Here is a 24,638-nt window from a genome sequence, read left to right as displayed (position 1 = left end):
TCTGTTGGTCCCTGGTGTTAGTGTTCCCCTGTCTCGTCAGGTTAATCAGGTCCAGCTGTTTCCCCCATCTGTGTGTGATTTCCCAGTGTCTCTTTGTGTATTTATAGCGTGTGATTTCCTCTGCTCCTCGTCGCGTCGTCTGTGTTCCTACCTGTGTTCATCCTCTGTGTTACCCTGCGTACTCTGCATCTACCCTGTGAAATCCTCTGCGTGCTCTCCCTGCTGTTCTCCCTTCGTGTTCAGGTTTGCCACTCCTTTGTGTAGTTTCACCCAGTTTAGTTCATCCGTAGTTCTGTTTTGCCATCTCCTCTTTATGTTTGTTATTATCAATAAATCACCCTCACACCTGAATGAGTGCTGCGCTTTGAGTCCTCCTTCCACTCTCCACACGGCCGCTGCCCCGGACCGTGACAGTACGACGCGACCACAACATGGACCCAGCAGCGCTTAATCCATCCAGGGAACTACGGGAAAATCTCATCGATGCCACACAGGAGCTGATCGACCTGTGGCTGGAAAGCCCGGGTGGCACGTCCCAGCGCGCTGTAGAGAGGCGGCTACAGCGTCTGGTGACCGGTCTCCCATGGCTTCTGGGCTCGCTTTGTTCGTGGGAGCGGGAGTTCCTCCTTCTGGACCTCGGTCTTCACCCCCCGTCTGCTTTTACTTCCGAGCAGTCCGAGGCGGTGAGCGAGCGACATGTTCTGGCTTCCCCAGATTCCGAGACTCTGTTTTCTGGGGCTATCCAGAGCGGGATGGGAGACTGTTCGGATCGCTTACCCACCTTCGTGGTAACGGACCCTTCGCAAGTGGGCGTGTACAGACCCTCTGTGAAACCGAGAGACTGTTTCTCTGCCGCTCCTTCTGAGCCAGGACTCTATCACCATTCTCCGGCTCAGTTCTGTGTCCAGCCACAAGCTTCCCAGTCTGTAGCTCAACCATTAGCCTCCCTTAAGCCACAATTTTCACACTATTTTTCCACCGCCGTTTCTGAGCAGGGAGACAAACTGTTACATTACGGACCTGTTCCTCAACAGCTGGCAACATTAGTGACTGTTACTCACTCCGGGGCTTCCCCAGAGGCGGGGTTGCTGCCCTCAGCTTACTCTGGACCCCTGGTGGCCAAGATGCCAGCTGTGAACTGCACCGGGCTGTCACTGCCTGAGCAGGGTCAGTGCTCTGCGCAGCTGCAGCCCTCCGTATGTGTGCCAGAGGCCCACGTGCCTACTGGTTTTGTTTCACATGTGCCAGAGGCCCACGTGCCTACTGGTTTTGTTTCATGTGTGCCAGAGGCCCACGTGCCTGCTGGTTTTGTTTCATGTGTGCCAGAGGCCCACGTGCCTACTGGCTTTGTTTCATGTGTGCCGGGGGCCCCGGTGCCCACTGGTTCTGCGGCTGTTTTCGCTGGGGGGCCCGAGGAGCCCGTCCAGCCTCCTGCTTCGCCTGCTGGGGGGCCCGAGGAGCCCGTCCAGCCTCCTGTTTCGCCTGCTGGGGGGCCCGAGGAGCCCGTCCAGCCTCCTGCTTCGCCTGCTGAGGGGCCCGAGGATCCTGTCCGGCCACCTGTGGCTGCTTCTCCACCTGTGGCTGCTTCTCCACCTGTGGCTGCAGCGCCGCCTCCTGCAGTATCATCACCTGCAGCGCTACCACCTGCTACTGCCACGCCTCAGCCTGAAGCTTCAGCCTCGCCTGGTTCTGGTCCAGCTTCATCCTCACCTGGCCCAGCTTCAGCTTCAGCGTCTGCTTCGCCTAGCCCAGCTTCAGCTACAGCTTCATCCACGCCTGGCCCGGCTTCATCCACGCCTGGCCCGGCTTCATCCACGCCTGATTCTGGTCCAGCTTCATCCTCACCTGGCCCAGCTTCAGCTACAGCGTCAGCTTCGCCTGGCCCAGCTTCAGCTGCAGCTTCTTCATCGCCTGGCCCGGTTTCATCCTCGCCTGGCCCGGCTTCATCCACGCCTGGCCCGGCTTCATCCACGCCTGGCCCGTTTTCATCCACGCCTGGCCCGGTTTCATCATCGCCTGGCCCGGTTTCATCCTCGCCTGGCCCGTTTTCATCCTCGCCTGGCCCGTTTTCATCCACGCCTGGCCCGTTTTCATCTTCGCCTGGCCCGTTTTCATCTTCGCCTGGCCCGGTTTCATCTTCGCCTGGCCCGGTTTCATCTTCATCTTCGTCTGGTCCGGCTTCATCTTCGTCTGGTCCGGCTTCATCTTCGTCTGGTCCAGCCTCCGTGTCTGCACCCTCGCCTGGTCCAGCCTCCGTGTCTGCACCCTCGTCTGGTCCAGCCTTTGTGTCTGCATCATCATCTCCGCCTGCTGCGGTCCCGGCTTCCGTGCCCTCAGCCTCGCCTGGCCCAGCCTCGTTTGGGTCTGGAGCTAAACGGCCGTTTTCTGGACCGCTGGCTAGGCTACTGGCCGAGCGCCGTCGCCTGACTGGCCGCCATTGCCTTCCGCACGGCCGGCCCCCGGACCGCCATCGCCTGAGTGGCCGCCGTTGCCTTCCGCACGGCCGGCCCCCGGACCGCCATCGCCTGTGTGGCCGCCGCTGCCTTCCGCACGGCCGGCCTCCTGAACTCTTTACGCGCCGCCGTTGCCTTCCGCACGGCCGGCCTCCTGAACTCTTCACGCGCCGCCGCTGCCTTCTTCGTGGACGGCCTCCTGAACTGTGCTTTGGACTCTGCTCCCCTGTGGGTTTTGTGTTCATCTTTGTTTTGGGACTCTGGGGCCTCCGTCCGTGGTCGTGGTCCGGTCCCTCCGTCCTGGGCCCCCTGCCGCCCGCCCGGATCTGGTGGTGTGTTTCTGTGGCTGTCGGGGGCCAGCCCTTGAGGGGGGGGTACTGTCATGGTCCTGCGACCATGACTCAGTGACTTTATGTTTATGTACTTATTGTTATTACTTTCATTATTATTCATGGCTGTTTTGGGATGGTTTGTGTTTGGGATTTTAGACACTGGGTTCTGGGTTTGTGCTCCCTCTGTTGGTCCCTGGTGTTAGTGTTCCCCTGTCTCGTCAGGTTAATCAGGTCCAGCTGTTTCCCCCATCTGTGTGTGATTTCCCAGTGTCTCTTTGTGTATTTATAGCGTGTGATTTCCTCTGCTCCTCGTCGCGTCGTCTGTGTTCCTACCTGTGTTCATCCTCTGTGTTACCCTGCGTACTCTGCATCTACCCTGTGAAATCCTCTGCGTGCTCTCCCTGCTGTTCTCCCTTCGTGTTCAGGTTTGCCACTCCTTTGTGTAGTTTCACCCAGTTTAGTTCATCCGTAGTTCTGTTTTGCCATCTCCTCTTTATGTTTGTTATTATCAATAAATCACCCTCACACCTGAATGAGTGCTGCGCTTTGAGTCCTCCTTCCACTCTCCACACGGCCGCTGCCCCGGACCGTGACATAACATCTGCTAAGCTTTGTAGCTTTTCATTACCTGTGCACGTCTTAGCATCTTTTAGCCCATTGTTTTGGTTTTCTAGCATTTTGGATTGCTCTTAACAGTTTCATATTGTTTTTTTTCATACAATAACCTTTTTTAGTTAACAAAGAGGCTTAAAGGTCAAGATCTGCAACTAGCTTGTGGACATGGCGGTGTATTCAAATGCTAGAGAGCTTTCTCAGGAGTTGGTGGAGAGAATTCAGTGTCTTATGGTTCCTATGTCCTTCTTTTGCACACATTTCATGGTAAGGTCTTGCTAGTAGAGCGGCTTTTTAGCACTAATGAGGATGTGAATGTATCCCTAATGGGAAGCTCAAGCAGTTTGTCCAGTATGAAGTCAAATAAGGATGACTGTGAAAGTAAAACCTTTGTGGGATTGGTGTAAAAATTCCAGATTATTCCTTTAAAGCTGCTGAACTCACTAAAAAGCATGAAGGTCTGACAGATCAGCAGATCATATATGATATGACCTAATTTTTCTGCTCCGTAGACAGTTGCTTGTTGTGTGTGAAGAGCATCACTGATGTGACAAATGCATAAAGCAGCTTGAATGAAGGTCATCGGTCTCCTTCAGGTGTCTCTAACTGAAGATGTTGGTCTTGCAGTCCTGGGATTCTTATTCCATGCGTTTTTCTTTCAACGATGCTATGGTGGAACATGGTGAACTCATACTACACTGGCATGCCAGATAGTATGGCAGTATGCAGATGACAGCAGAGTCGTCCGCCTGACTCAGTGGAAAATCACGCTGAATGGTTGGTGTGCACTGACATTCAACGTAGCCAAAGGGCTTGTATACCCTTTGCTCAGCCCTCCATTCCCAACCACACACTTTGACCCATGGTGCCACCCTTTCTGTTTGTGTAGGAGTCCAAGCTTTATGCAAAGTGTTGACAGGGAGACCTCTACCCCACCACTCTATGCACAATCTGTGCTCACCTAAAGATCATGTCTGCGCACTATGAATTTGAATGTGCATTAGCAAGGGATGTACAGTGTGTGCCTTGAAACTGGTATGGATAATTTGAGCAATTACAAATTATCTAACAGCCTTGTGTGAAGCCAGATACTTGAAGTCTTGTCTCACTGATTCTCCGTTCTTTAGGAAGTGCACTCGTGTCTTTCTTATACAGAAAGGCACTGGGGTTGCAAAAAAATATGTGCTCTTAAAGGATAAGTGTGGTTATGTCATCATATTTTTCTTATTGTTATATAAGTCAATGCCATGAAAAGAACAAAACCATTAAAGGTTATTTAACTCCAATATCTCAGCACTGACCCATGCAGTTTCATTCTGTCCTTTTTAGAAAAGGTTACTTAAACAGCTTTTATTTTATAGAGTCTATTTTTATTTGTTGTATTAGGTATATTGTATTTAAAACACATGGTATGCATACATAAAGAGAGAAAAAAGGATTTTATGTCTCATATTATCATTTACTCATCTAAATGCCAACTTTTAGTATATTCTTATGCAGTATAATTATAAGAATTAAGTATGAATCATGTAACTATTATGCTGCATGAGGAAAATGGCAAATGCAGACATTTAACCTGTTGAAAGCCTACTAGAAGTAACCCTTGAAGCTCTTCTCTGAACTGAGAGGTTTCGGTCATATTTCAGGCCTGCTTAAGGAACAAAATGACTCCATTTGCATCAGAAGTTAGTGAGGGTGGTCCCTGCCTATGCAGCTACCCTTGGAAAAACCCAAGAAACTATTCTAACTGTGGTCAAACCATGTCTTTATTGATATATACTCAAGTGTCAACACATGGGAAAAGGGGAGGTCGTCAAATGTCATCTTTATCAGGGGAAGAGGTAACAATTAAATCACATAATTATTCCGTTCATTTTCTTCCACTTATTCAATTCAAGGTTGTTGGCTGAGGGGATGAAGGGGTGAGCCTGTCCCACCTGTCATGTGACCAAAGGCAGGTACACCCTGGACAGGTCCCTAGTCTATCAAAGGGCTAAATTAAATTTGACATGTCAAGAAAAGTATCGGCTGTCACCAACTTATCCTTTGAGTACTGCTTGTTCTGTATTCATGATGTTTTGGATTGTTTGGTTAAGTTGCTGAAGCAATATTTTGCCAACTAATCTTTGGTAATTTACCATCATATATATATTTCACAATCTATGTAAATGACTCACAGTTATATTCATAAATAAATAAAATCGAACGAAGTTTCTTTTGTCTCTATTCAAAAAATAAAGTTTGCAAATCAGTCGTCATGGAGATGGCTTGGTTATAAAAGATGTCATGTAAATATTCAGCAGGACACCTATATAAGATTTATTGTATTTATTAATGAAATAATTAGCAAAATTGTTTTTTTTCCCTTTATTTTGTTTCCTAAAGATAATTCTTGTATATTAAATACTAAAATTTAATGTTGTTTGGACGTACAAGTTTTTTTTATCCTGCTTCGGCTGTTTTCACTGTTGGTATACTCTGACATGAAGCTGGAAGCAGATCTTCTTCCGTAGAGCTTTGTCTACAGATATCCAGAGTCATATGGGGATCACACATATCTGCATGTGTCTGCTGTCTCGTTGCCACAAATGTGTTTTCTCTTACAGAGGGAGGCACAGAGGTCATTTTGTGTCACAGTGTAACGGACACGGGCCATTTTGTGTCAGAACGAATCAGTGGAAAGATGAGCCAGTGAGCTCAGAGGATGCTCATGAGATGCCATTAGTCCAACTGATGCTCATTTGTGCATCATCATGACAATGATGATTATCAAAATGGTGATGTGATTCTCCCTCAGAGTCAAATGCTTAAACGCATATTTTTTCCCCTAAATTTATAAGAGCATGTGAAGTCAAAGCAGTGGAAGAGATGGAACTATTACAGTTTACTGATTTCGTGCTGTCCTTCACTAATTTAATCAGTCATTCTGTGCATATACTCTACGCTGACTTTCCCCTTTGCTTGTTTTGCCCTTGTGTGAACATTCCTCTGTGTGTGTGTGTGTGTGTGTTTGCGTGCGCCTCTGTGTGTATGTGTGATTGCTAGACCCAGGCAGAGGCCCACTACAAAGGTCACAAGCATGCTCGCAAGCTAAAGGCCTTGGAGACCCAGAGGAATCGGCAGAAGAACGGACAGAGTCAATCAATATCAAGCAAAGACAGAGATAGGGACAAGGGTGTGATGGGAGGAGTAACTGGGCCAACAGACTCGCAATCGAAAGACAAAACAGGTATACATTTTTCTTTTCTAAAGCCAGTCCTCTTGCCACGCTCTGAGTAATTAGATGTAATTGGGGAGACGTAAGCACTAAGGCTTGGTAGCTGCCACTCAGCTGGTTAATTACCAGCTATTACCTGTCCTACTATCATTGGATCCGTCAGACAGGTAATTACTCCCATCAAGCTAAGACATTCGGCAAGATGAGGAGCCTTAAAGCACCTCAGCAGAGATTCCATCTACAGAGAGATGTGGTAGTGTTACTGTCAGCTTTTTATTCAACAGTGATACGAGTCCCACATCCAAGTTCCTTATTCCTGTTATTTAATGAGGTGCTGTCACTTTGGACATGTCAAACAGTGTAGAAAATTATGGAAAATCGGTCAGAAGTACGGGTAATATTTGCCCACGAGTATTCTTTTCAAAATCAAACAATGGTCTGGATGTAGCCAGCAGTGGTGGCTAATGGATGTAGCAAAGAATAGCATAGCAGGGTTTCATTTCTTTCCAGCTGCTTTTTTTTTTTTTTAAGATTTACTGCATAGATGGTAGAATTGAAATGTGTCTTTTAGAAAATATTTTTTTTTGTTTTGTTTTGTTTTGTTTTTCATATTTTTGCACTGAAAATGGGTTCTGATCTGATTAATTAACTTATTTGTGCTTCAGTAGATCTTGGAGTTCTTCAATGAGAAGGCCAGCAGAAATCATTACCAATTGATCTTTTTTTCCCCCTGTTAATTTTTCACTTATTTCTTCAATGAAATCCACAGACCACAAATCCCCAGAAAAAATATGGGGACATTAGTGCTTACCATTACTGACCCATGTCCTTTCCATACTGTTAACTTTATAGCTATTGGCTGTATAGTTGCATTAACAGCAAAGACTAATAACTTTGCTATTTGCTTTTTTACTTCTTTCTAGTCATTAGTCACTCAACTTCTCATTCTTCCTGACTAAAAACTCACCATCTTTTTTTCTCTCCTCTGTCGGTTTTCCTTTTCATTACTGATCCTCTCTCTTCCATTTTCTTCCAGCGCCTATCAATTTCCCTCTAACCACATAATGATAAGCTTGTTACATTCGGTGGTTGCCATGGTTGTTGATTGATGGTGACAGAGGGAGCTTCGGCAGAGAGAGCGAACGAATGACAGCGAGATGCAGGGACAAAGGAAGAATGATTGAGATGGCAGGGGGGAAAAGCAGAAAAGATATGAAAATTAAAGAGAGATGAGTGTAATATAAGTATAATAGCAGGATTATATGAAAGGATGAGAACAAAGAAAAAGTTGCACAGGGAGGTCAGGGCCTGGTTCTTTTCTAAAGAAATAACTTAAGTCAAGAAAATGCATTATTCATACTTTGACTGTGAAGAAATCATGTTTCATGTAAATCAAATAATTCTGTAAGTTTAAAAATTACACGAGGTGTGGCCATAAATGCATAAATAAATTTACAAAAACATCTAAAATGTATTTGAAATTTAAAAACAGTGAGTCTAAGCATGAAACCCTCATGAAAATGGGATTTTAGTGATACCTTTACAGACTGGTCTCAGTCTGTAGCTTAATCTGCTGCATTTAGTCTCTTATATTACAATAAAAATATATCTTAGCATTTGCATTCTTTGTAATTAGTGGTAATATACTCTATTTTTCATACCCCCCAGAAAAAGTCTGGACTTTCTGTTAACTGTCTGTTTAAAATCAGATTAACATTCAATTAACATTGGATCAAGTTTAATTTAACATTACAGTATGTGTTATCTTATAATTATTTTGCTACTTCTATGTAAAATTGATGGTCATAATGAGAAACCAACAGAGACGAGAGAGTAATCACCTGCCCCTGCGTGATAGCAGTGCAGCTCTTTGAAACATTTTGACTTCTGGCATCAAAAAGGGGATTGACCCCTCATTTATCCTTTCAGCATCTCAGTTTACAGCTTTATGGACTCTATAGGAAAGTATTAGTGCCAAACAACAAAAGATGTGCTGCAGAGAAGAACTTACATTTTCCTCTATAAAATACATTATGCTTGCGGTCTAAACCAGTATTATTTTCATTTGCATGCAACCTTGAGGCCTTTGGGAACAATTATGTGATGCTTTCACTGATAGGAACTTGAATATAAGAATCAGCGCCAGTATTTCTGGTTTTCATGTTTCTGAATTTTGGGGTGTACAAAATCCACTGTAGTCCTACAGCAGTTTGCTGGATAATTGCAGAACTCACATTTGTATTCTCATAACAAGGTCAGCAGTTGTCGCCTGGCAGTTTGGCCCAAATATTAATTTAAATAGTGTGACATAAGTCAGGGAATTGTATTTAGTCAAAATGCTACTGTACTTCCATTTGTATCATTAATGCATAATGAAGGGGTGAATCTACATAATAATATTCACCCCTTTGCCGTTCTTAACTTCCCCTTCAGTCACCTTGTCGTGGTACCTTGACTGCTCTCAACGGATTGTTTTTGCCACATTAGGCAGCTGTAGCCTCGTAATTAATGACTCTCCACTGGAAAGCAAATTAGATTCTAGTATTTCCTTAAAAAGGCTAGTTTGGTCAGTATACCCATGATGAAAGGCTTTCTTCTTATGTTTATGTTCATTTTGTATAACCTGTGCAGCACTTTGGTGAATTAAAGTTGTTTAAAATGTGCTATAAAAATAAGCCTTGGCACGACTTGATGTGTTAACAGGCCCAGTCACGTCATCCACTTCTGCACAGCAGCAAATGGAAATCAGCAAAGGGAGCTCACTGGCTGCCACTCCCTCTTCACAAACTTCATCCACGGACTGTTCGTTGCTAGCCTCTCCTCACCTATCCCCCCATGTTTCCCCGGGCTCTCAGTCTTCTGACCTTCCCTCAAACGTTCCACATGTGGAAGGGTGCAGCTCAGCCACCAGTTCAGCACCACAGTCTGAGCCTCAGGGAAGCTCCACAGGAGGCGAGGAGGAAACAGTGAAGGTGGAAGAGGTTAAAGAGTCCAAGAGCAACAAAAAACATCTCCACTGCCCTACATGCAAAGTGACGGTCAATTCTAGCTCCCAGCTGGAGGCTCATTGTAGCGGTAGGTAGTTCATCTCTTTGTTTTTTGCCCTTTCAATCTTTTTATTCTTTATTAATAATATTATTTAACATTCTGTTCTTCCGGTCTGATTGGTACTGATTGAATCAGGCTCTAAGCACAAGCAGATGCTGGACGGTCAGAATACCAGCCAGCCACAACGTAGGGTCAAGATGACATCATCATCCAGACCCGCCTGTCGAATTAAGCAGCGAATGGGCAGCAAAGCCAGACCAGCAAGACCAGTTGGTGTAAACAATCAGCCTTTTCACTGTGAACTGTGCCAAGTGTCTGTCAACTCAGAGTCACAGCTGAAACAGGTACGAATGCTTATCCTACTATTTTACTTTGCTAATTTTACTGCTGCATAAACCACCTGTCAATGTCCAAATGCTAAAAATGCAGGATGACTACTCTTTATACTCTACAAGGTAACTCTTTGGGAGTTTGTGTGAGCTGTCTTGACAAAATGACTTTATTCCTTCCTTTCTGTCCTTTTTTTAGCACATGAACAGCAGGAGACACAAAGAGCGTTTGGCTGGGAAGCCTGTCAAGGCGAAGTTCACCCCCTATAATAAACTACAGCCCAGTGCTGTCTTAGCGGTGAGAATTTCTCTCTCACACAGACACATACAGACACACACACACATTTGTCCACTTTTATTTTTGTCTAAATCACAGATGGCCATCCAAGATCACTTACAGCACAAACAAAACATACACAAACTTGTCAGATGCAAATTAAGTGCTGTCTCTTGCACCTGTCAGCATTTTTTGCAACAATGCTGACATGTGCATTTAACTCTGAGCATCACTGTGTGTAAGTACAGCTTTACAGATGCTTGTTCAGGCTGAACACTTTTTCTTGTCTTTGATTTCAGACTAAACTGGCCCTACAGAAGCAGCTATCCAAGGCCCTGCCACCGGGCTTCCTGACCAGCCCCCTTAATCCAGCTGCCCTGTGCGCCATGGCGTCTGGACCGTTGGCACTACGGCTGCCACCGGGCCCTACAGCCATAATCCAGGGTCCCCTGATCAGCCCCACGCTCTTCAGGCCTGCCCCAGGACCGCTGAGGGCCACACATGCTCCTATTATCTTCTCTCCTTACTAGCAGGGAGCATGATGCTGAAGGACCAACAGCAGAGCTGACCTAACCTAGCCAAAACTGGGAGAAAAGATTAAACTGGTCTTCTGAGAACAAATCACAGCCCCCTCTGAGTGACAAGGACACTACACAGAGAGAGTGGGGACAACATATTATGTCAAGTTTGCCAAGTCATAAGAGCAAAAGGCACAATCCCCTGGTGTGGATTGAGATTTTGGCGCTGACTGACCAGCGTCTCATACTTAAAAATGGAAGGACCATTGCTCAGCTGTCTCCTGTCAGCAAACTGTTGAGTGCATGTTCCCCGGGGTCTGGACCCCTCTGGAAGCCATAAGAATAAGCATCCTCTAGTTTTATTTATAAAATGATAAGAAACTAATACACTAGGGTGTTTAAGTGTTACACAGTGTTTGTTGCCAAAAAAATTCTTTAATTTTGGGAAGTTGTACTCTGGGAGAAGAAGAAAAACACTTTATCTTTGCTTAAGTTTTCATAACTAAATCTGAAACTCCCAGGAAAACTGTTGATTTCCATATGCCAACATATGACAAAAAAAGTGCAGATCTGTAACTTGTCAGGCTGAGACGACGACAATGACGACAACGAACCCTGACAAATGTTACAATTTTACAGCCATCAACAAATACAAAATGCCTTTTTTTTATAATTTATTTGATACTGAAGGTTGTAAGAGTGCTGTGCTTGAAAGCATTTTACATGGAAAGTGTGCACTACTACCGTCCATGTCTTACCATTATACATCAGAGCAAAGGATCAAGGGAATGTTTCTTTAATTGAAACTCTGTTCTGGCCATACTAGAAGAATAAATCTTCATAACACTGACAAATACCAATAGTTTAAAAGTTCTAAACCAGTTAACCACCATCCTTTGAATATACACATAAGTGTTACAAGTGTTTGACACGTCGGTCTTTACTGTGCGACCCTCAATCATAGATTGGCTCCCTAAATTGGAACTCGGTAATCCAAAACTCTGATGACAGGAGCCACTATGATGCATGTTTTTTAGGAGAATTTTAGATGGCTTCATAGACATTAACACTTAAAGTCCCCAGAATTACGGTAGCGGGTATAAGTACTATTTAAACATAAATGGTTTAAAACACACTATAATGTAGTTGTATTTAGATATAAGAGTGTTTTGTTTTAACAATAGTGCAGTGTATTTGTAATAATCAAAAATCAAAATTAGAAATCTTGATAAATACAATCCATTGAACAACACACTCCTTATATCTAGCAACTTATCTAATGTTTTTTTTTATGCTGCCTTAGAAAAGCTAAAGAAGGGGACTTCAAGTATTTCCAGTGAATTAACAAACTGTAGCAGCTTGATGCTGTTTGTGCAATATGAACAGATGGATGGATGTGTGTTATTCATCATATCAAAAGGCTTTATCCACAAGTTTTTAAAGTGTCTTTAACATTATATTATAATTATTATTTATAGAGTGTATTTAAAAGAAAAACAGTGTCCTCTCATTATAGAAATCTCTATCCTACATGGCTGTGCTGAATCACCCTAAACAATATGTATTTTTAAGTGTCACCCAATACAATTAATGACTAGTGTAACTGTGCATCAATTGCAATAATGTAAATTATTATGTGGTAAAAAAAAATGTTGATACTGTATTCTATATGAACTTATAAATAGCCCTGGTTTTTAAACCGTTGTTCTTGTGTTTTCTTTACAGGCAAACAAGTGTCTTTTTCTTCTTTTTATAATTTCATAGTGGATACATGTCATAAAATAACACAGTCGATTGATACAAAACGGGGTTCAGAATTATTGTATTTATAATCAAATAAAATGAATGCGTCATATGACATGAGTCTACGGGTTGTAGAAGAAATTACACATGTGGTGAATTATTGACCACTGAGGATTTGAAATATTTTTACCAGATTAAGTCGCAGCTGATCTGTTCCTTGTGCCTGTATTTTAATAGCTTAGTGCCCTCTAGTGGTGGGCAAAAAAGTATAAAATAGTGTAACCTAAGAGTACACAGATGTTGGTACCTTTTTTTGACATAGAGATTGGTTTAAAAAAGATTACAAAGAACTGTGGCTATCGGGATTTTTATAATGATGGCATATAATATTTAGAAACGACATCTAATTACTGGTGCAATAAAGTATTTACAGTCATTCTTGTTACCTAGACCTTATAGTCTGGAATAAATGCTATTGTTTGCATATTGAGCACTTTCATAAGCAGATTTATAAGATAGGAAAATCCATATCCACACGTACAGTTGTGGGTTATTTTATCTGGAAAAGTCTGCATGCTCCCGGGTGAACACAAAGAAATAAATTAATAAGTAAAATACAAGTGAAGGTATATAGATGATTTGAAGGTTTAAAGCTAACAGCATCATATTACTGGTTAATTTATTTTTATTTTTATTTTCTTTTTTTACTTTTGGTAACATAAAAAGACTATTTTACTTTTAGTATTGCCAGAAAATAACCTACATTTAGACACATTGATATGTATGAATGTTTTTTCGGCACTTCCTAGGAATATTAACGAGCCCACTCCTGGAAAGTGTGTAGGGATGTGTATATATTGTAAATACAAATAAGAGAATTAACACTGATAACAGCAGGGAAGCAAATAATGAAGTTATGAAACCTAGAATAAGACGTGCCTATATACATCCTTCAAAATAAAAGTCCAAACCACCAATCGCACCGAATTCTCATAAATCTATAACATTTTGTTCATGAAATAAATGGACATCATTACTACTACTACTGCTACAGACACGTATCCCGCTATAAGAACTAATAAAACCTCGTGTTGTACATTTTACTGTTTTCTTTTCTTTTTATGGTGACCTATTTTTTTTTAATTGACACAAATAGCCATTTCCGGAAATTACGTCAATTCACAGCAGTATTTTCCAGAAAAAATGGCAGCTGTTGACATCGACGTGCCGGTAGAAACAGAGCCACAAATCTGCAACCAGGAGGACCTTGAACGGTAAAAGTATACCTACTCGTCGGGTTTCACTGTGATGCGTGTGTGGAGTGAAAATAACCCGAGTGATATTAGCCGGTTAGCTGACAGAGCTCGGAAACATCAGTTCGGTCACCCCGGAGCCAAGCTAACCGTGCTAGCTTAACGCGACAGCGTTCTTAAATCTTGCTTTTTAGAAATTTCGGGTATTTGCTTTGTTATTGTTTGGGGAATTTACATTAAAAATAAAATTGTGAACTCAAATTAGACAGCCGGGCAGCTCGCCAGATTGTTCGTTAAGAGAACAAAACAAAACCAGGTGAACTGGCGTGCTTTGCCATGGTCAATGTGAGGTATCCGATAATTCACGTGCGCCTAACCCCTTTGGGCGTCATTGAGCTGTATGTCAATATGTGTTTAAGTCTCATCCTTAAAGCATCTTATTTATTGCACACTAGCAGTTCCAGCTTTCATATTCGAGAAACTTCCATAAGAGACTGTCAGGTATGATCAGCAAAAGCCTTCATAACCTTAATTTGAAGTGATTACTTGTTTTCAATACTTTCCCGAGAGGTTTCATGCCATTTTACTGTATTCAAACGGTAACGAGACTATGCCGAAGGTTCTGCACCTAAAGGGAATCGAGCATGAGCGCCTCGCACCCTCAGCTCACCCGGGTGAATCGCATCGGAAACGAGTCATCAACGTGCGCTTTGCACGCAAACATGTTTTTTTTTTTTTTGGTCTCCTTTCGTGCAAGCGGCCTTTGTTGCATTTCCGCTTAAATACACCGTAACGCACCTGCGTGGGATAATAAAAGTACTGTTAGGTGTTATACCTTGTCTGGCTTACGTAACGATGGACTTGAAAGATTAAAATGTAGGATTGAGTGAGACCTGGATTAATCGTACCGTAAATGTAAAATGTGACTTCAGTGTGCGGGAGGAAATTATTTTCAGGATTGTAATAGAAATATTTTTGACCTGTTTTTAAGTTGGGTTTCTTTAACTAAAACTTGTAACGCATTATTGTTATCAAATGGTCGCAAGAGGAAGCTCCGTGGACTTTATATCGAACACAGTAAAGCCACCTGATTCCCTTAATGATTTGCGGGCATATTAATGAGCAAAGTCACTCCGCAAAGCCTAATTTTGCTTTAGTAGAATTATCCTAATATTAAAGTTTGATAGGAAGAAAACCGATTGGGCAAGTAATCCTTGGAAAATCATTTATAACTCTTGTGGCTAAAAAAGTTAAACAAAAAAATAACTAACTGTTGCCCATCGTGTCTTTTTCAGAAATCTAAAATTAATTATTTGGAATTTCAAAATCGGGGATCAAAGTAACCAAAATATTTGGAGCAGTGAAAAAGAGTGCTGGAAGGGTGGAGCAGTGACAACAAAATGGTAGTGAGACAGTGATGATGTGTGGTTTGGAGGCGGTGGCACAAACAAAAAGAAAGGAGGCAAACTTAAAGCTGGCAAGATTTTCACTGAGAATGATCAGAATGTACAGGAATGAGTACACAGGGACAGTTTAGGTTGAGCGATTTGAAGTTAGACACCAGGTTTATTCACGTAATTTAAAATTTTGAGTTGATTCCATTTTCACTGTTAAACTGCAAAAATCCATAGCTCAATTGAAATGGATCAAATTATTCCATTGTTGTTGTATGCCTCCAAGCTTCTTTTTTTTTTCTCACAATTGCAAAACTGTGACGTCAAACTCGGAAAGAATTCAAGCTTTTTCTACATTGTGTAGACTCAGAGATAATACAACTTTTATGTTTTCCCTATATACAGACCATTGTCCAAAAATAAATCAGGAAATCCATTTAAAAAGTAGGTTCTATAAACATCTATATGGTCTTATTAGTATCCATCGCTATGTTGGACTGTTGTTCACAGTTAAGGCATGCAGGTTTTCACAGGAAGATAGAAACGCCACAGGTAGAACTTAAACATAACTCTGGTTTGGTGGGATCCTGGCTTTAACACATCACATACTTCTAAAGAATTTTTTATATTTCATGAAGACATTTAATGGCTTTGCATTATTTCTTTTTTAAAATATAATGCTATCCTTTTTCTAAATGAAGAATAGAATACAGATAATTGATTTTATTTTGAATTTACACCAAATAAGAATTCTCATTTGTGTTTGTTCACTTTAAGTGAAACAACAAACTGCAGACACTATCACTTTAAAAAAAAAGACTAAACCCTAACCCCTAACTTAAAAATAATATAGTAACTATAGCAGGCCGTTTGAAAGTAATTATTAGTTTCTGATTCCTCATGAAACCTAGTTCATTCAGGTATGTGTGATTTGTGGTTGATCCACTTGTGAGTCACCTGGACTTGTTTCATCTCAGTTAAAGTGGTTTAATATTGTTTGCTTGAGTTTGTTGCATGTTGGGTTTTTTGTGTCTGCATTCTTAGGTGTGGCTAACAAGTGTCGCAACAGCACCCACATTTACTGTATCAGAAAAGTACTTTTATTGTACCTGGGTACATTTTGGGCTACATAAAAACTGCTACATTAAGTCATACATGAGAATCAGTATTGAGTTCTCCTTTAACACTTGGCACTTATGAAAAGACTGCAGCCGGTGAATTTCATGGCTATGTTTAGTACTTGAGCTATCAGTAGTCAGGACTGTATGTACCCAGATCTGCTGTCCTAGTTCTAGGTGAAGCACAGTCGAGTCCTTGTGGACACTTTGCAGGCTGGAAATTCCCTGAAAAGTGAAAACTGGTACTAGAAGAAGTATCACTGTTTTATAGTCAAGGTCATTCATTCAGTTACAGTCAGGAATTTCAGCCATCAGTGGAAACTACAATAAAAAGGTTTATAGGGGGGTTCGGGGGGACAGTAGTTTGTTTAAACGCTTCCTGTATATCTCCACCTTCAAGGGGGAAATTAAGTGGTTTATTAGTTTTCTGGTTTATTGAGTAGTTTTAATTAATTATGTCTTTTTCTCCACTCTCCAGTCTGGCTGAAAGTTTCAAAGAGCAAGGCAATGCATACTACAGCAAGAAGGATTACTCTCAGGCTTTCAACTATTACACCAAGGCCATTGGTGAGTATACTCGGTGGCTTGATTTTAAGTTGTCACATTGTTGACTCTAAACACCCAACGACGCCCACTCGACATTTCTTCATACTTTGCTGTTGAGAAATGCTGCCAGTGAACAGTCCCAATAAAGGCCTGCGGTACAGTCATGCACTGATTGTTGGCACATGATTTTAGTTTGGCAGTGGCTGATTCAGCTGCACACCATCCTGTAATCATATAAGTTGGGACAAAAGAAAAACAAAAAATGGGGAAGTCAGAGTTTACCTTCTTATTTTTATTTTCTGATGATGCTGAAACACTCCAGTTGTCAGTGATGGCAAGCCCAGATGTTGGTCTCTGATATGCACCTGTATCATTTTGTTTTTGTCACATAAATGATTCTTTTTTTTCTTTTCTTTTTTTAAATCTGAAGATGCATGCCCCAAAAATGCCAGTTATTATGGGAACAGGGCAGCCACCCTCATGATGCTCTGCCGCTTTCGGGAGGCTCTAGAAGATTCCCAGCAGGCTGTGCGTCTGGATGACTGTTTCATGAAGGTGAGTTTGAACTGCTTGTGACATATCGAACATCACTTGTATTGTCCGCTTCGCACATCATGCAGTGCACGGTAATGATGTTCTGAGAAATGTCCGTTCCATCTCATAGGGGCATCTACGTGAGGGCAAGTGCCACCTGTCTTTGGGAAATGCCATGGCAGCCAATCGCTGCTTTCAGAAGGTTTTGGAACTGGAGCCGAGCAATAGAGAGGCCCAGCAGGAGGTGGGAAGCTTTAATCATTTTATTTAATTACTATATAAAAACAAGCATTGAGTAGGATCACATGCTGAGCTAAATATTTGAGTGAATCCATTGGTTAGTAATTATTGTTGTTTTTATTAATTTTAGAAAAATAATGCAGCAACACTGTTGGAATATCAGCGGATGGCAGATTTTGGCTTTGAAAAGCGGGATTTCAGAAAGGTAATTTATGCACTTTCTCTTGTTTTTTAGCATTCTTGTAAATTATAAATTGAGTTTTGTTTGCCACTGTATGAGTGTGTGGTTGTCACCAAAACATAAATATGCTGGAAAAGGATTTTGTCATATGTCTGTGTGATTAGATAAAATTTTAGCGTTTACATGTTGGACTTTGCTATTACTCATATTTATATGAAAAGTACAATTTTGACATTAAATGATTATGAAAACAAGAAAATGGGCTCTCATCACAAAGCCTGTGCGTGCGTGCGAGTTTGTGTAAATCCTTTCCTTTTCAGCTCTCCCTAAACACTCAAACTCACTCGCTGTTGAGTACAATATGATTCTAACAGAAAGCCTTCAGGCAACAAAATCTTTGTAGAAGAAACAACTGTCACAGTTTCTGAGGTGAACCTGTGGAAGTATTAACAGTTGCCTCTGTCTCTAGATTACTCAGTGTCACATGCAGACCGATATCGGTGGAATGCGACAATTGGCTGGCGACTCCGGCTAGCTACCTCGCTGGTCGCTGAGGCACGCAAGTCTGCTGCCGCCGGGCCCCTCTCTACGTTCCCATCTCCACTGCAGAAATCCCGCGGTGGTGGCAAGCCAGCAGGGACCGGCAGTTGCACTTGCGAGATGTGCTATAGTGCCAAATCTCAGAGTCAGAGCCTAACTCCGACCGGATGAACCTGCGTCCTCCACCACCTCCACATCGCTTTGTTTTTATTCATTTATTAGATTTTTTTCATATAAATTTTAAAGTTAAAGAAAATCCCTCAGTCTTAAAGTTAAATAACTTGTTTCTTCAGGTAATTAAATCAAATATTGAGCAAAAGAAATTGCTGTTTTTTTTGTTTTCTTTTTTATTTGCCATAATGTTAGCTTATTACAAAGACAACAGCCACTGCGCGCTGTGATGGATGGTGACCTATCCAGTGGATGCATGGATTGTTAGTTTTCACAAAGCTCCAAATATTTCAGTTTTTCCAGTTTCTGAATGTAATATGGGGGTATAACTGTGTAGTATTTGGTTGTGGCCCTGATTCAGGTGGTGTACTGCATGGACCGGGCCTTAGCTTTGGCTTCTGCCTGCCACCGCTTCAAAATCCTCAAAGCAGAATGTCTCGCTCTGCTTGGACGCTATCCAGAAGCTCAGTCTGTAGCAAGGTAAGAGCAGCTGTGATGGACAGTCATTATTTTTTATTCCACTTCTTTGTGCCATTCTTTAAAGCCAGCCTTTTCTTTACAGTGACATCCTGCGAATGGATTCTACAAATGCAGACGCGCTGTACGTTCGAGGCCTGTGTCTTTATTATGAGGACTGCATCGATAAAGCGGTGCAGTTCTTTGTCCAGGCTCTGAAAATGGCACCTGACCATGAAAAAGCCCGACTGGCCTGCAGGGTAAGATTGTTGATAATGCCACCTACAACTCAATGTTTGCAAGTTCTTTTTGTATTGAAGTTCCACAGTTGCAAACTAAGAATGCAAGACAAAGTTAGAGAGGCAAGCTGAGATGGTCTGGACTTGTGCAGAGGAGGTATACCGGATAAAGGATGTTGCCAGGCAGGAGGAAAAAGGGAAGACCTCAGTGGAAGCTTGTGATTGTAGTGAAGGGGGACAACCAGATGGTTGATGTGACAGAGTAGGATGCTAGTCATAGGGTGAGATGGAGGCAGATGATCAAAAGAAGATGATTGATTAAATTCAAGGAGCTTTGCTTTAAGGTAAAACACCATATGACCTTTTTCAAGGTCCTTCTAAATGGGTCCCCATATTTCTTTCTATGTGTGTACAAGCACAAATGTTGTTGACACTATAGACACTTCAGGTGATTATTTTGCAGTCATTTGTGACAAGATAAGCAACCTTGGCCGTGTGTTTACACGGCAGAAGAACAAGGGTACAGAGTAAAGTAGTCGGTGCTAAATTTAAAATATAATCCAAAAATCAGCTTTCAAAGGATGAAAAATGATCTGAGATGTTTTTAGACTTCAAGTTTGCACACAATATGTTTTGAAAAAAAACATTGAAAATACAAATAGATTAAAGGATTTTTAAGAATGTTAAAACAAAAGGCCTGAAAAGTATCGGTGCCTTCTTTGCTCACCAGAATGCCAAAGCATTAAAAGCTAAGAAGGAGGAAGGAAACCAGGCGTTTAAGAACAACAACTATGAAGCTGCCTATCAGCTTTACACCGAGGCACTCGCAATAGACCCCAACAACATTAAGACCAACGCTAAACTCTACTGCAACAGAGCCACAGCAGGAGCAAAGGTAAAAGCTTGTTTCATTATACCACAGTTTCCTCTCGTTGTTAACTATAATTTGCTTAATATTAGTAATCGTAGTATTCTGGGTCTTCTGGTTCTTTGTATCCTGTCAGCTCACTGTCATTATCTCTTCATCAACAGCTGAAGAAAGTTGATCAAGCCATTGAAGACTGTACCAGTGCAATCAAACTAGATGACACTTACATCAAGGCATACTTAAGAAGAGCTCAGTGGTATGTTACAGGCATTCTGAGTCAGTTTTCCATGCTTTGTGTGTTTCGTTGTTCAGCATTGTAAAGTTTGTGTCTGACCTTGTGTTACCTGTAGCTACATGGACACAGAGCAATATGAAGAGGCCGTACGGGACTATGAAAAAGTTTATCAGACAGAGAAAACCTCAGGTGAGCTGCTCTCCTTGTTTTCCTAAGCTCTGATTGAATTTAATGTTCAGCTTTTCTCACATGGCTTGCATTTCTCTTTCCCTCCAGATCACAAGCAAATGCTGAAGAAGGCACAGATGGAGCTGAAGAAGAGCAAAAGGAAAGATTACTACAAGGTGCTCGGGGTCGGGAAGAATGCTACTGAGGACGAGATCAAGAAAGCGTATCGCAAACGAGCCCTCATGCATCACCCAGGTAGCTGTCCTAGTCTTTCCACACAGTTCACACTAGTACAGCTCACAGTAATCAGGGCTCTGCCTAGAGTATTGGTCAGATTTAAGTGCAGTGTGCACACAGTAGGTCAAGGCCTACCAATGACAAGACAACGCATCACTTTTTCTCTGTGCTTTACACATTACAATAACCAGTGAATTAGGTTAGGATCATGAGCCAGCTGAGCTACAACATCACTTAACAGTTGAGTCTAACTTATCTCGAGGATTTATTATAGACAACCGTTGAAATTGTCTTGCAGACCGTCACAGTTCAGCAACACCAGAGGTGCAAAAGGAGGAGGAAAAGAAATTCAAAGAAGTGGGTGAGGCCTTCACTGTCCTCTCCGACCCGAAGAAGAAGGTCCGCTATGACAACGGGCACGACCTGGAGGATGACGGCTGCTTTGATGGCGGAGGTACATTTATATTCCCTCTGTGCTCTATCGGCTTTTGAAACGGGTGCATCTAAAGAGAAGAGTAACCCAGAAGATATTTTGACCTGTCATAGTGGGAAATAGCAGTGGCTTTGTCATTTATTATAGGGCATTTGTTTGTACTTGGGTAATTAATAAGACCAATAGATCTTTTAGACCTAGTAGGAAACCCAGGAGATCATTATTGTCTGAACGATGGTCGTGTTTACATTTGAAAAAGGGCAAAAACCTTTTTAAGGGTTTTGGGTTTTCTGTAGACTTCATATATGATTATTGCCCAGTTTTACATGAGAAAGTTCCAAGATTTTTTGGGATCTCATTTAAATTAAACACTGAGACATGTCAACACAGAAAAAAAGTACAAAGTACAATTTAATTTCCATAATTTAGTTTCTAGAAACTCATTCCATGTTTCCATGCAGCAAGTCCCCGTGTCCCTGACTTGCTGTCAAACTGTCAAGACCTAATGGGACGCTTTAACAGAACACGGGCAAATTTTCATACATTATTAACCATTTTCTGCAATGTCAGTTAAAATGTCTGCTTGTGTAAGAAGGCCTTTTATAATGTGGCATCCCATGACAGTCCCTACAAAATCAAGTGTCAGTCGCCTTTAGGTGATGGGACTGAGTGATATGGCTAAAAAAAAACAAAAACTTTGTATCTCAAAACTAATATCTGTGTGCCTAAGAGAAACTATAATATATACTACAAAATAAAATCGTTAAGTTTATTGTTAAAGTTTTACTACTAATTTTTATCATAAAAACCTTGTTTCTCAACTAAAATGAACAAAATATTTAAATAATTAAAAGAAATGGTGTAAAATATGTGAGAAGATGTGCGGAGACGGTGGAGTGCTGGCGAAGTCCCTTGGCTTTGTTGGCCGTTGTTATTGGAAGTGAATGACATACTCTCCATCGCCAGTTTATAAGAAGCTGCAGCTGTCAGCAGTGATTAAGTCGCTGAAATCAGCCGCAAAGCAGCAGTAAAGTAGTAAAGCTGATTGGTCCAACTCACGCAAAAATTTTCAACCTTTTCTCCTCCAGAAAAGGAAATAAGATGCATTTATAGCCAAAATGCAGACAATTACAACATGTACGTGCTAATCCACATAGAAACTATGAATCAGCTTTTACAAACACGGTTATTATATATATCTTCCACCTCAAATAGGTTCCACTGTTTCTAAGTCTCATCTTAGAGCATCACTGTATGTGATTAGAAAGCTGTGATCCAGAAAGCTGGCTGTAAAGTTTCAGAAGATATTAATTGTTTTGAATATTTCTCACAGAATACAACAAAGAGCAACATACCTTGTGAAAAAAGCAGAAGTCCAATTCATACTGTGACGTACACGATTTATCAGCAGGCTGAAATTACTGGCTGATACTGGCTAATTGCTGATCAGCTGGTATCACATATATAACAGCTGAGATGGAAGAAACCCTTTGACAAGGTTAGGAGTGTTGATGTTGCAGTTTGTCCACCAGAGGGCGCTTTGCAACTTCAAAAGAGCAACAACCAGCTGATCAAAGTAGAACTAAACAAGTAAATGTTTGGGAATTTTTTTGCATTGTGTGTCTGAAAAGGAAAAATATTGGCTGATATCTGATTTTTAAATCGACAAATATCTGTACTGTTCTAATACTGGTTTGCCAGTATGAGGCTGTACATTTAAGTCCAGTTATCTGTTACAGATTGGACCTGTACAAAAAATAAATAAATAAATAAATAATAATTTTAAAACCCCCCCAAAAAAAACACTTGTAGTTCCTGTTTCTCTTTAAATTATATGTGCAATATATCACATAAATTGTTTTCCTTCCTGTATTTCCATTCTTTTCCCATCTTTGGCTTCCTTTTATCCTCCATGTTAACCTTGCTCTACTTCCTGTTTCTACAGATTTTGATGCAAACAACATCTTCAGGGCTTTCTTTGGTGGCCACAGTGGAGGATTCACTTTCGATTCCAGCCCAGGTACGTTTTCTCTTCACTCCATGGTTTTTATATATACATAGGTTTATTGAACACTAACTGAATATTTGTTTTGTGATTTATTACAGACTCTGGACCTGGAAATTTCTTTTTCCAGTTTGGCTAAAGCAGTGGAGCATACACTGGACAAAGTCAAGTCGGACCCACAGTCACCTCATGATGCTCATACTTATGAGTGTCCTGTTAAAATCTCACTTAAAAAAAATCTTCTTTTGAAATACCGCATACATTCCTAAATTAACTCCCTTGCATTGATGCTCAGCCTTTGAGAAGGATTCAAACATTGATGAAGTCTTTAAAAAGTCTTTTAGATGCAGTTTGCATCAGCTGGGCAGAGCTTGTCTCTATTGCCAAAATTGACATTTATGTTCTATGAAATTTCATGTTGTTAAACTGCCTCAGTCTCTATGAAGGGGATGAACAGTGAGGACATACTGGCCATCATGTCTTGATTATTTTGAGAAGCGTAACGATGCATACGTGTTTAAAGTTCTCCTTGGACTGCACGTCTCTAGTGGAAGAGCTGATGTTCTGTGGAAGTTCAGTGACAAATCTGACCTCAGGACAGCCTGTTAATGACAACGCTGTTCTCTTATGAGTGTGTGTCCAGATTTTACCGGCTCTCTTGCCAAATACAGAATCCAGTTGCAGGGTTTTTATTTCCTCTCCATTCTTCATTGTATATTTGACTCGAATGTAAAACATTATGTGTCCACACATTGTCCTTCAGTCTTCCCTGAGTCTATTTATATTTATTGTACTGTATATCCTAAAGTGTATGCAGCAAAATCCCAGTGATGTTCGTCTTCCTTTGTTTGTAAATGTTTTTGACCCCATCCTTTTCACTCATTTTTCACCTGTCTGAAACGGACCCACATAGGAATACATCCACACTTTGTTTTTGTTTTGTTCTTTTCAAAGCAACTTCACAAACGTCATCCACATGTTGCACTGCCCCATTCAAATTCAAGTGGTGCCTTACTAGAATCACTGAAGCGTCCTAAATAAATCCACATACTAGTTCAAAAAAAAAGGCAGATGTTACACTTGTATAGCAATTTTTTGGTTTTATGATAATCTGGAGGAAAATCTTTTCATCTTGGACCCGTGTCATCAGTCACACTTTGCTGTCATTCATCCATTCATCAGTACAACCCTTCCCCTACTTGTTCCACCTGTTTAAAGGGGCACTGATAGCTTCCACTGTTAACTGTTCTGTCACTGATGTGTACATTACGTTTAAAAACTTGCTACGGTATTAACAAGACCTTTTTTTTTTTTTTTTTTCTTCCTTTTTTTTGGACTTTTCTTTTTTAACTGGTAAAATAAAGGCTTGTCTTTTACTGTAATGAGTTTTGTCTTTGACTTTGTTCCTGATGATTACTTTTAAAAGACAGGATATCATCTTGTCCAGCAGGTATATGTAATCACTTTGATCACTTACAGATTCATATCACA

The 24,638-nt window shown here is 41.4% G+C and overlaps 2 protein-coding genes across 2 annotated transcripts in view; both read left to right on the top strand.

The window, feature by feature from the left end:
- LOC146626754 (zinc finger protein 385B-like) overlaps positions 1 to 10,798 on the top strand; it is a 57,431-nt gene extending 46,633 nt beyond the window's left edge. The window contains exons 5-9 of the mRNA XM_085360255.1: positions 6,443 to 6,626; positions 9,318 to 9,689; positions 9,798 to 10,006; positions 10,191 to 10,289; positions 10,568 to 10,798. Coding sequence (XP_085216381.1) covers positions 6,443 to 6,626; positions 9,318 to 9,689; positions 9,798 to 10,006; positions 10,191 to 10,289; positions 10,568 to 10,798 — 1,095 coding nt within the window. The remainder of the gene's footprint in view (positions 1 to 6,442; positions 6,627 to 9,317; positions 9,690 to 9,797; positions 10,007 to 10,190; positions 10,290 to 10,567) is intronic.
- A 2,926-nt stretch (positions 10,799 to 13,724) lies between these two features.
- Positions 13,725 to 24,475, top strand: LOC146626753 (dnaJ homolog subfamily C member 7-like). Its single transcript, XM_085360784.1, has 14 exons — positions 13,725 to 13,803; positions 16,773 to 16,861; positions 17,271 to 17,395; positions 17,505 to 17,618; positions 17,745 to 17,819; positions 18,868 to 18,986; positions 19,069 to 19,222; positions 19,932 to 20,096; positions 20,234 to 20,325; positions 20,420 to 20,493; positions 20,581 to 20,727; positions 21,008 to 21,163; positions 23,088 to 23,162; positions 23,249 to 24,475. The coding sequence occupies exons 1-14, from the start codon at positions 13,733 to 13,735 to the stop codon at positions 23,284 to 23,286; spliced, it is 1,494 nt and encodes a 497-aa protein (XP_085216910.1). The 5' UTR covers positions 13,725 to 13,732; the 3' UTR covers positions 23,287 to 24,475.
- The last annotated feature ends 163 nt before the right edge of the window (positions 24,476 to 24,638 follow it).

The sequence above is a fragment of the Diplotaxodon limnothrissa genome, linkage group LG8 (genome assembly GCF_057381915.1).
Source record: "Diplotaxodon limnothrissa isolate DT_005_m linkage group LG8, D_limnothrissa_male_GT1.1, whole genome shotgun sequence".
NCBI lineage: Eukaryota > Metazoa > Chordata > Actinopteri > Cichliformes > Cichlidae > Diplotaxodon > Diplotaxodon limnothrissa.
The sequence above is the reverse complement of the archived record's forward strand: the minus strand, read 5'-3'. Positions and strand labels throughout refer to the sequence as shown.

Bases quoted from the DNA above. Each gene is read 5' to 3' on its own strand.
- LOC146626753 (XM_085360784.1), top strand. From the start codon at position 13,733: ATGGCAGCTGTTGACATCGACGTGCCGGTAGAAACAGAGCCACAAATC. The intron at 13,804-16,772 runs GTAAAAGTATAC...TCCACTCTCCAG, and splicing joins AACCAGGAGGACCTTGAACG to TCTGGCTGAAAGTTTCAAAG. The intron at 23,163-23,248 runs GTACGTTTTCTC...GATTTATTACAG, and splicing joins CACTTTCGATTCCAGCCCAG to ACTCTGGACCTGGAAATTTC.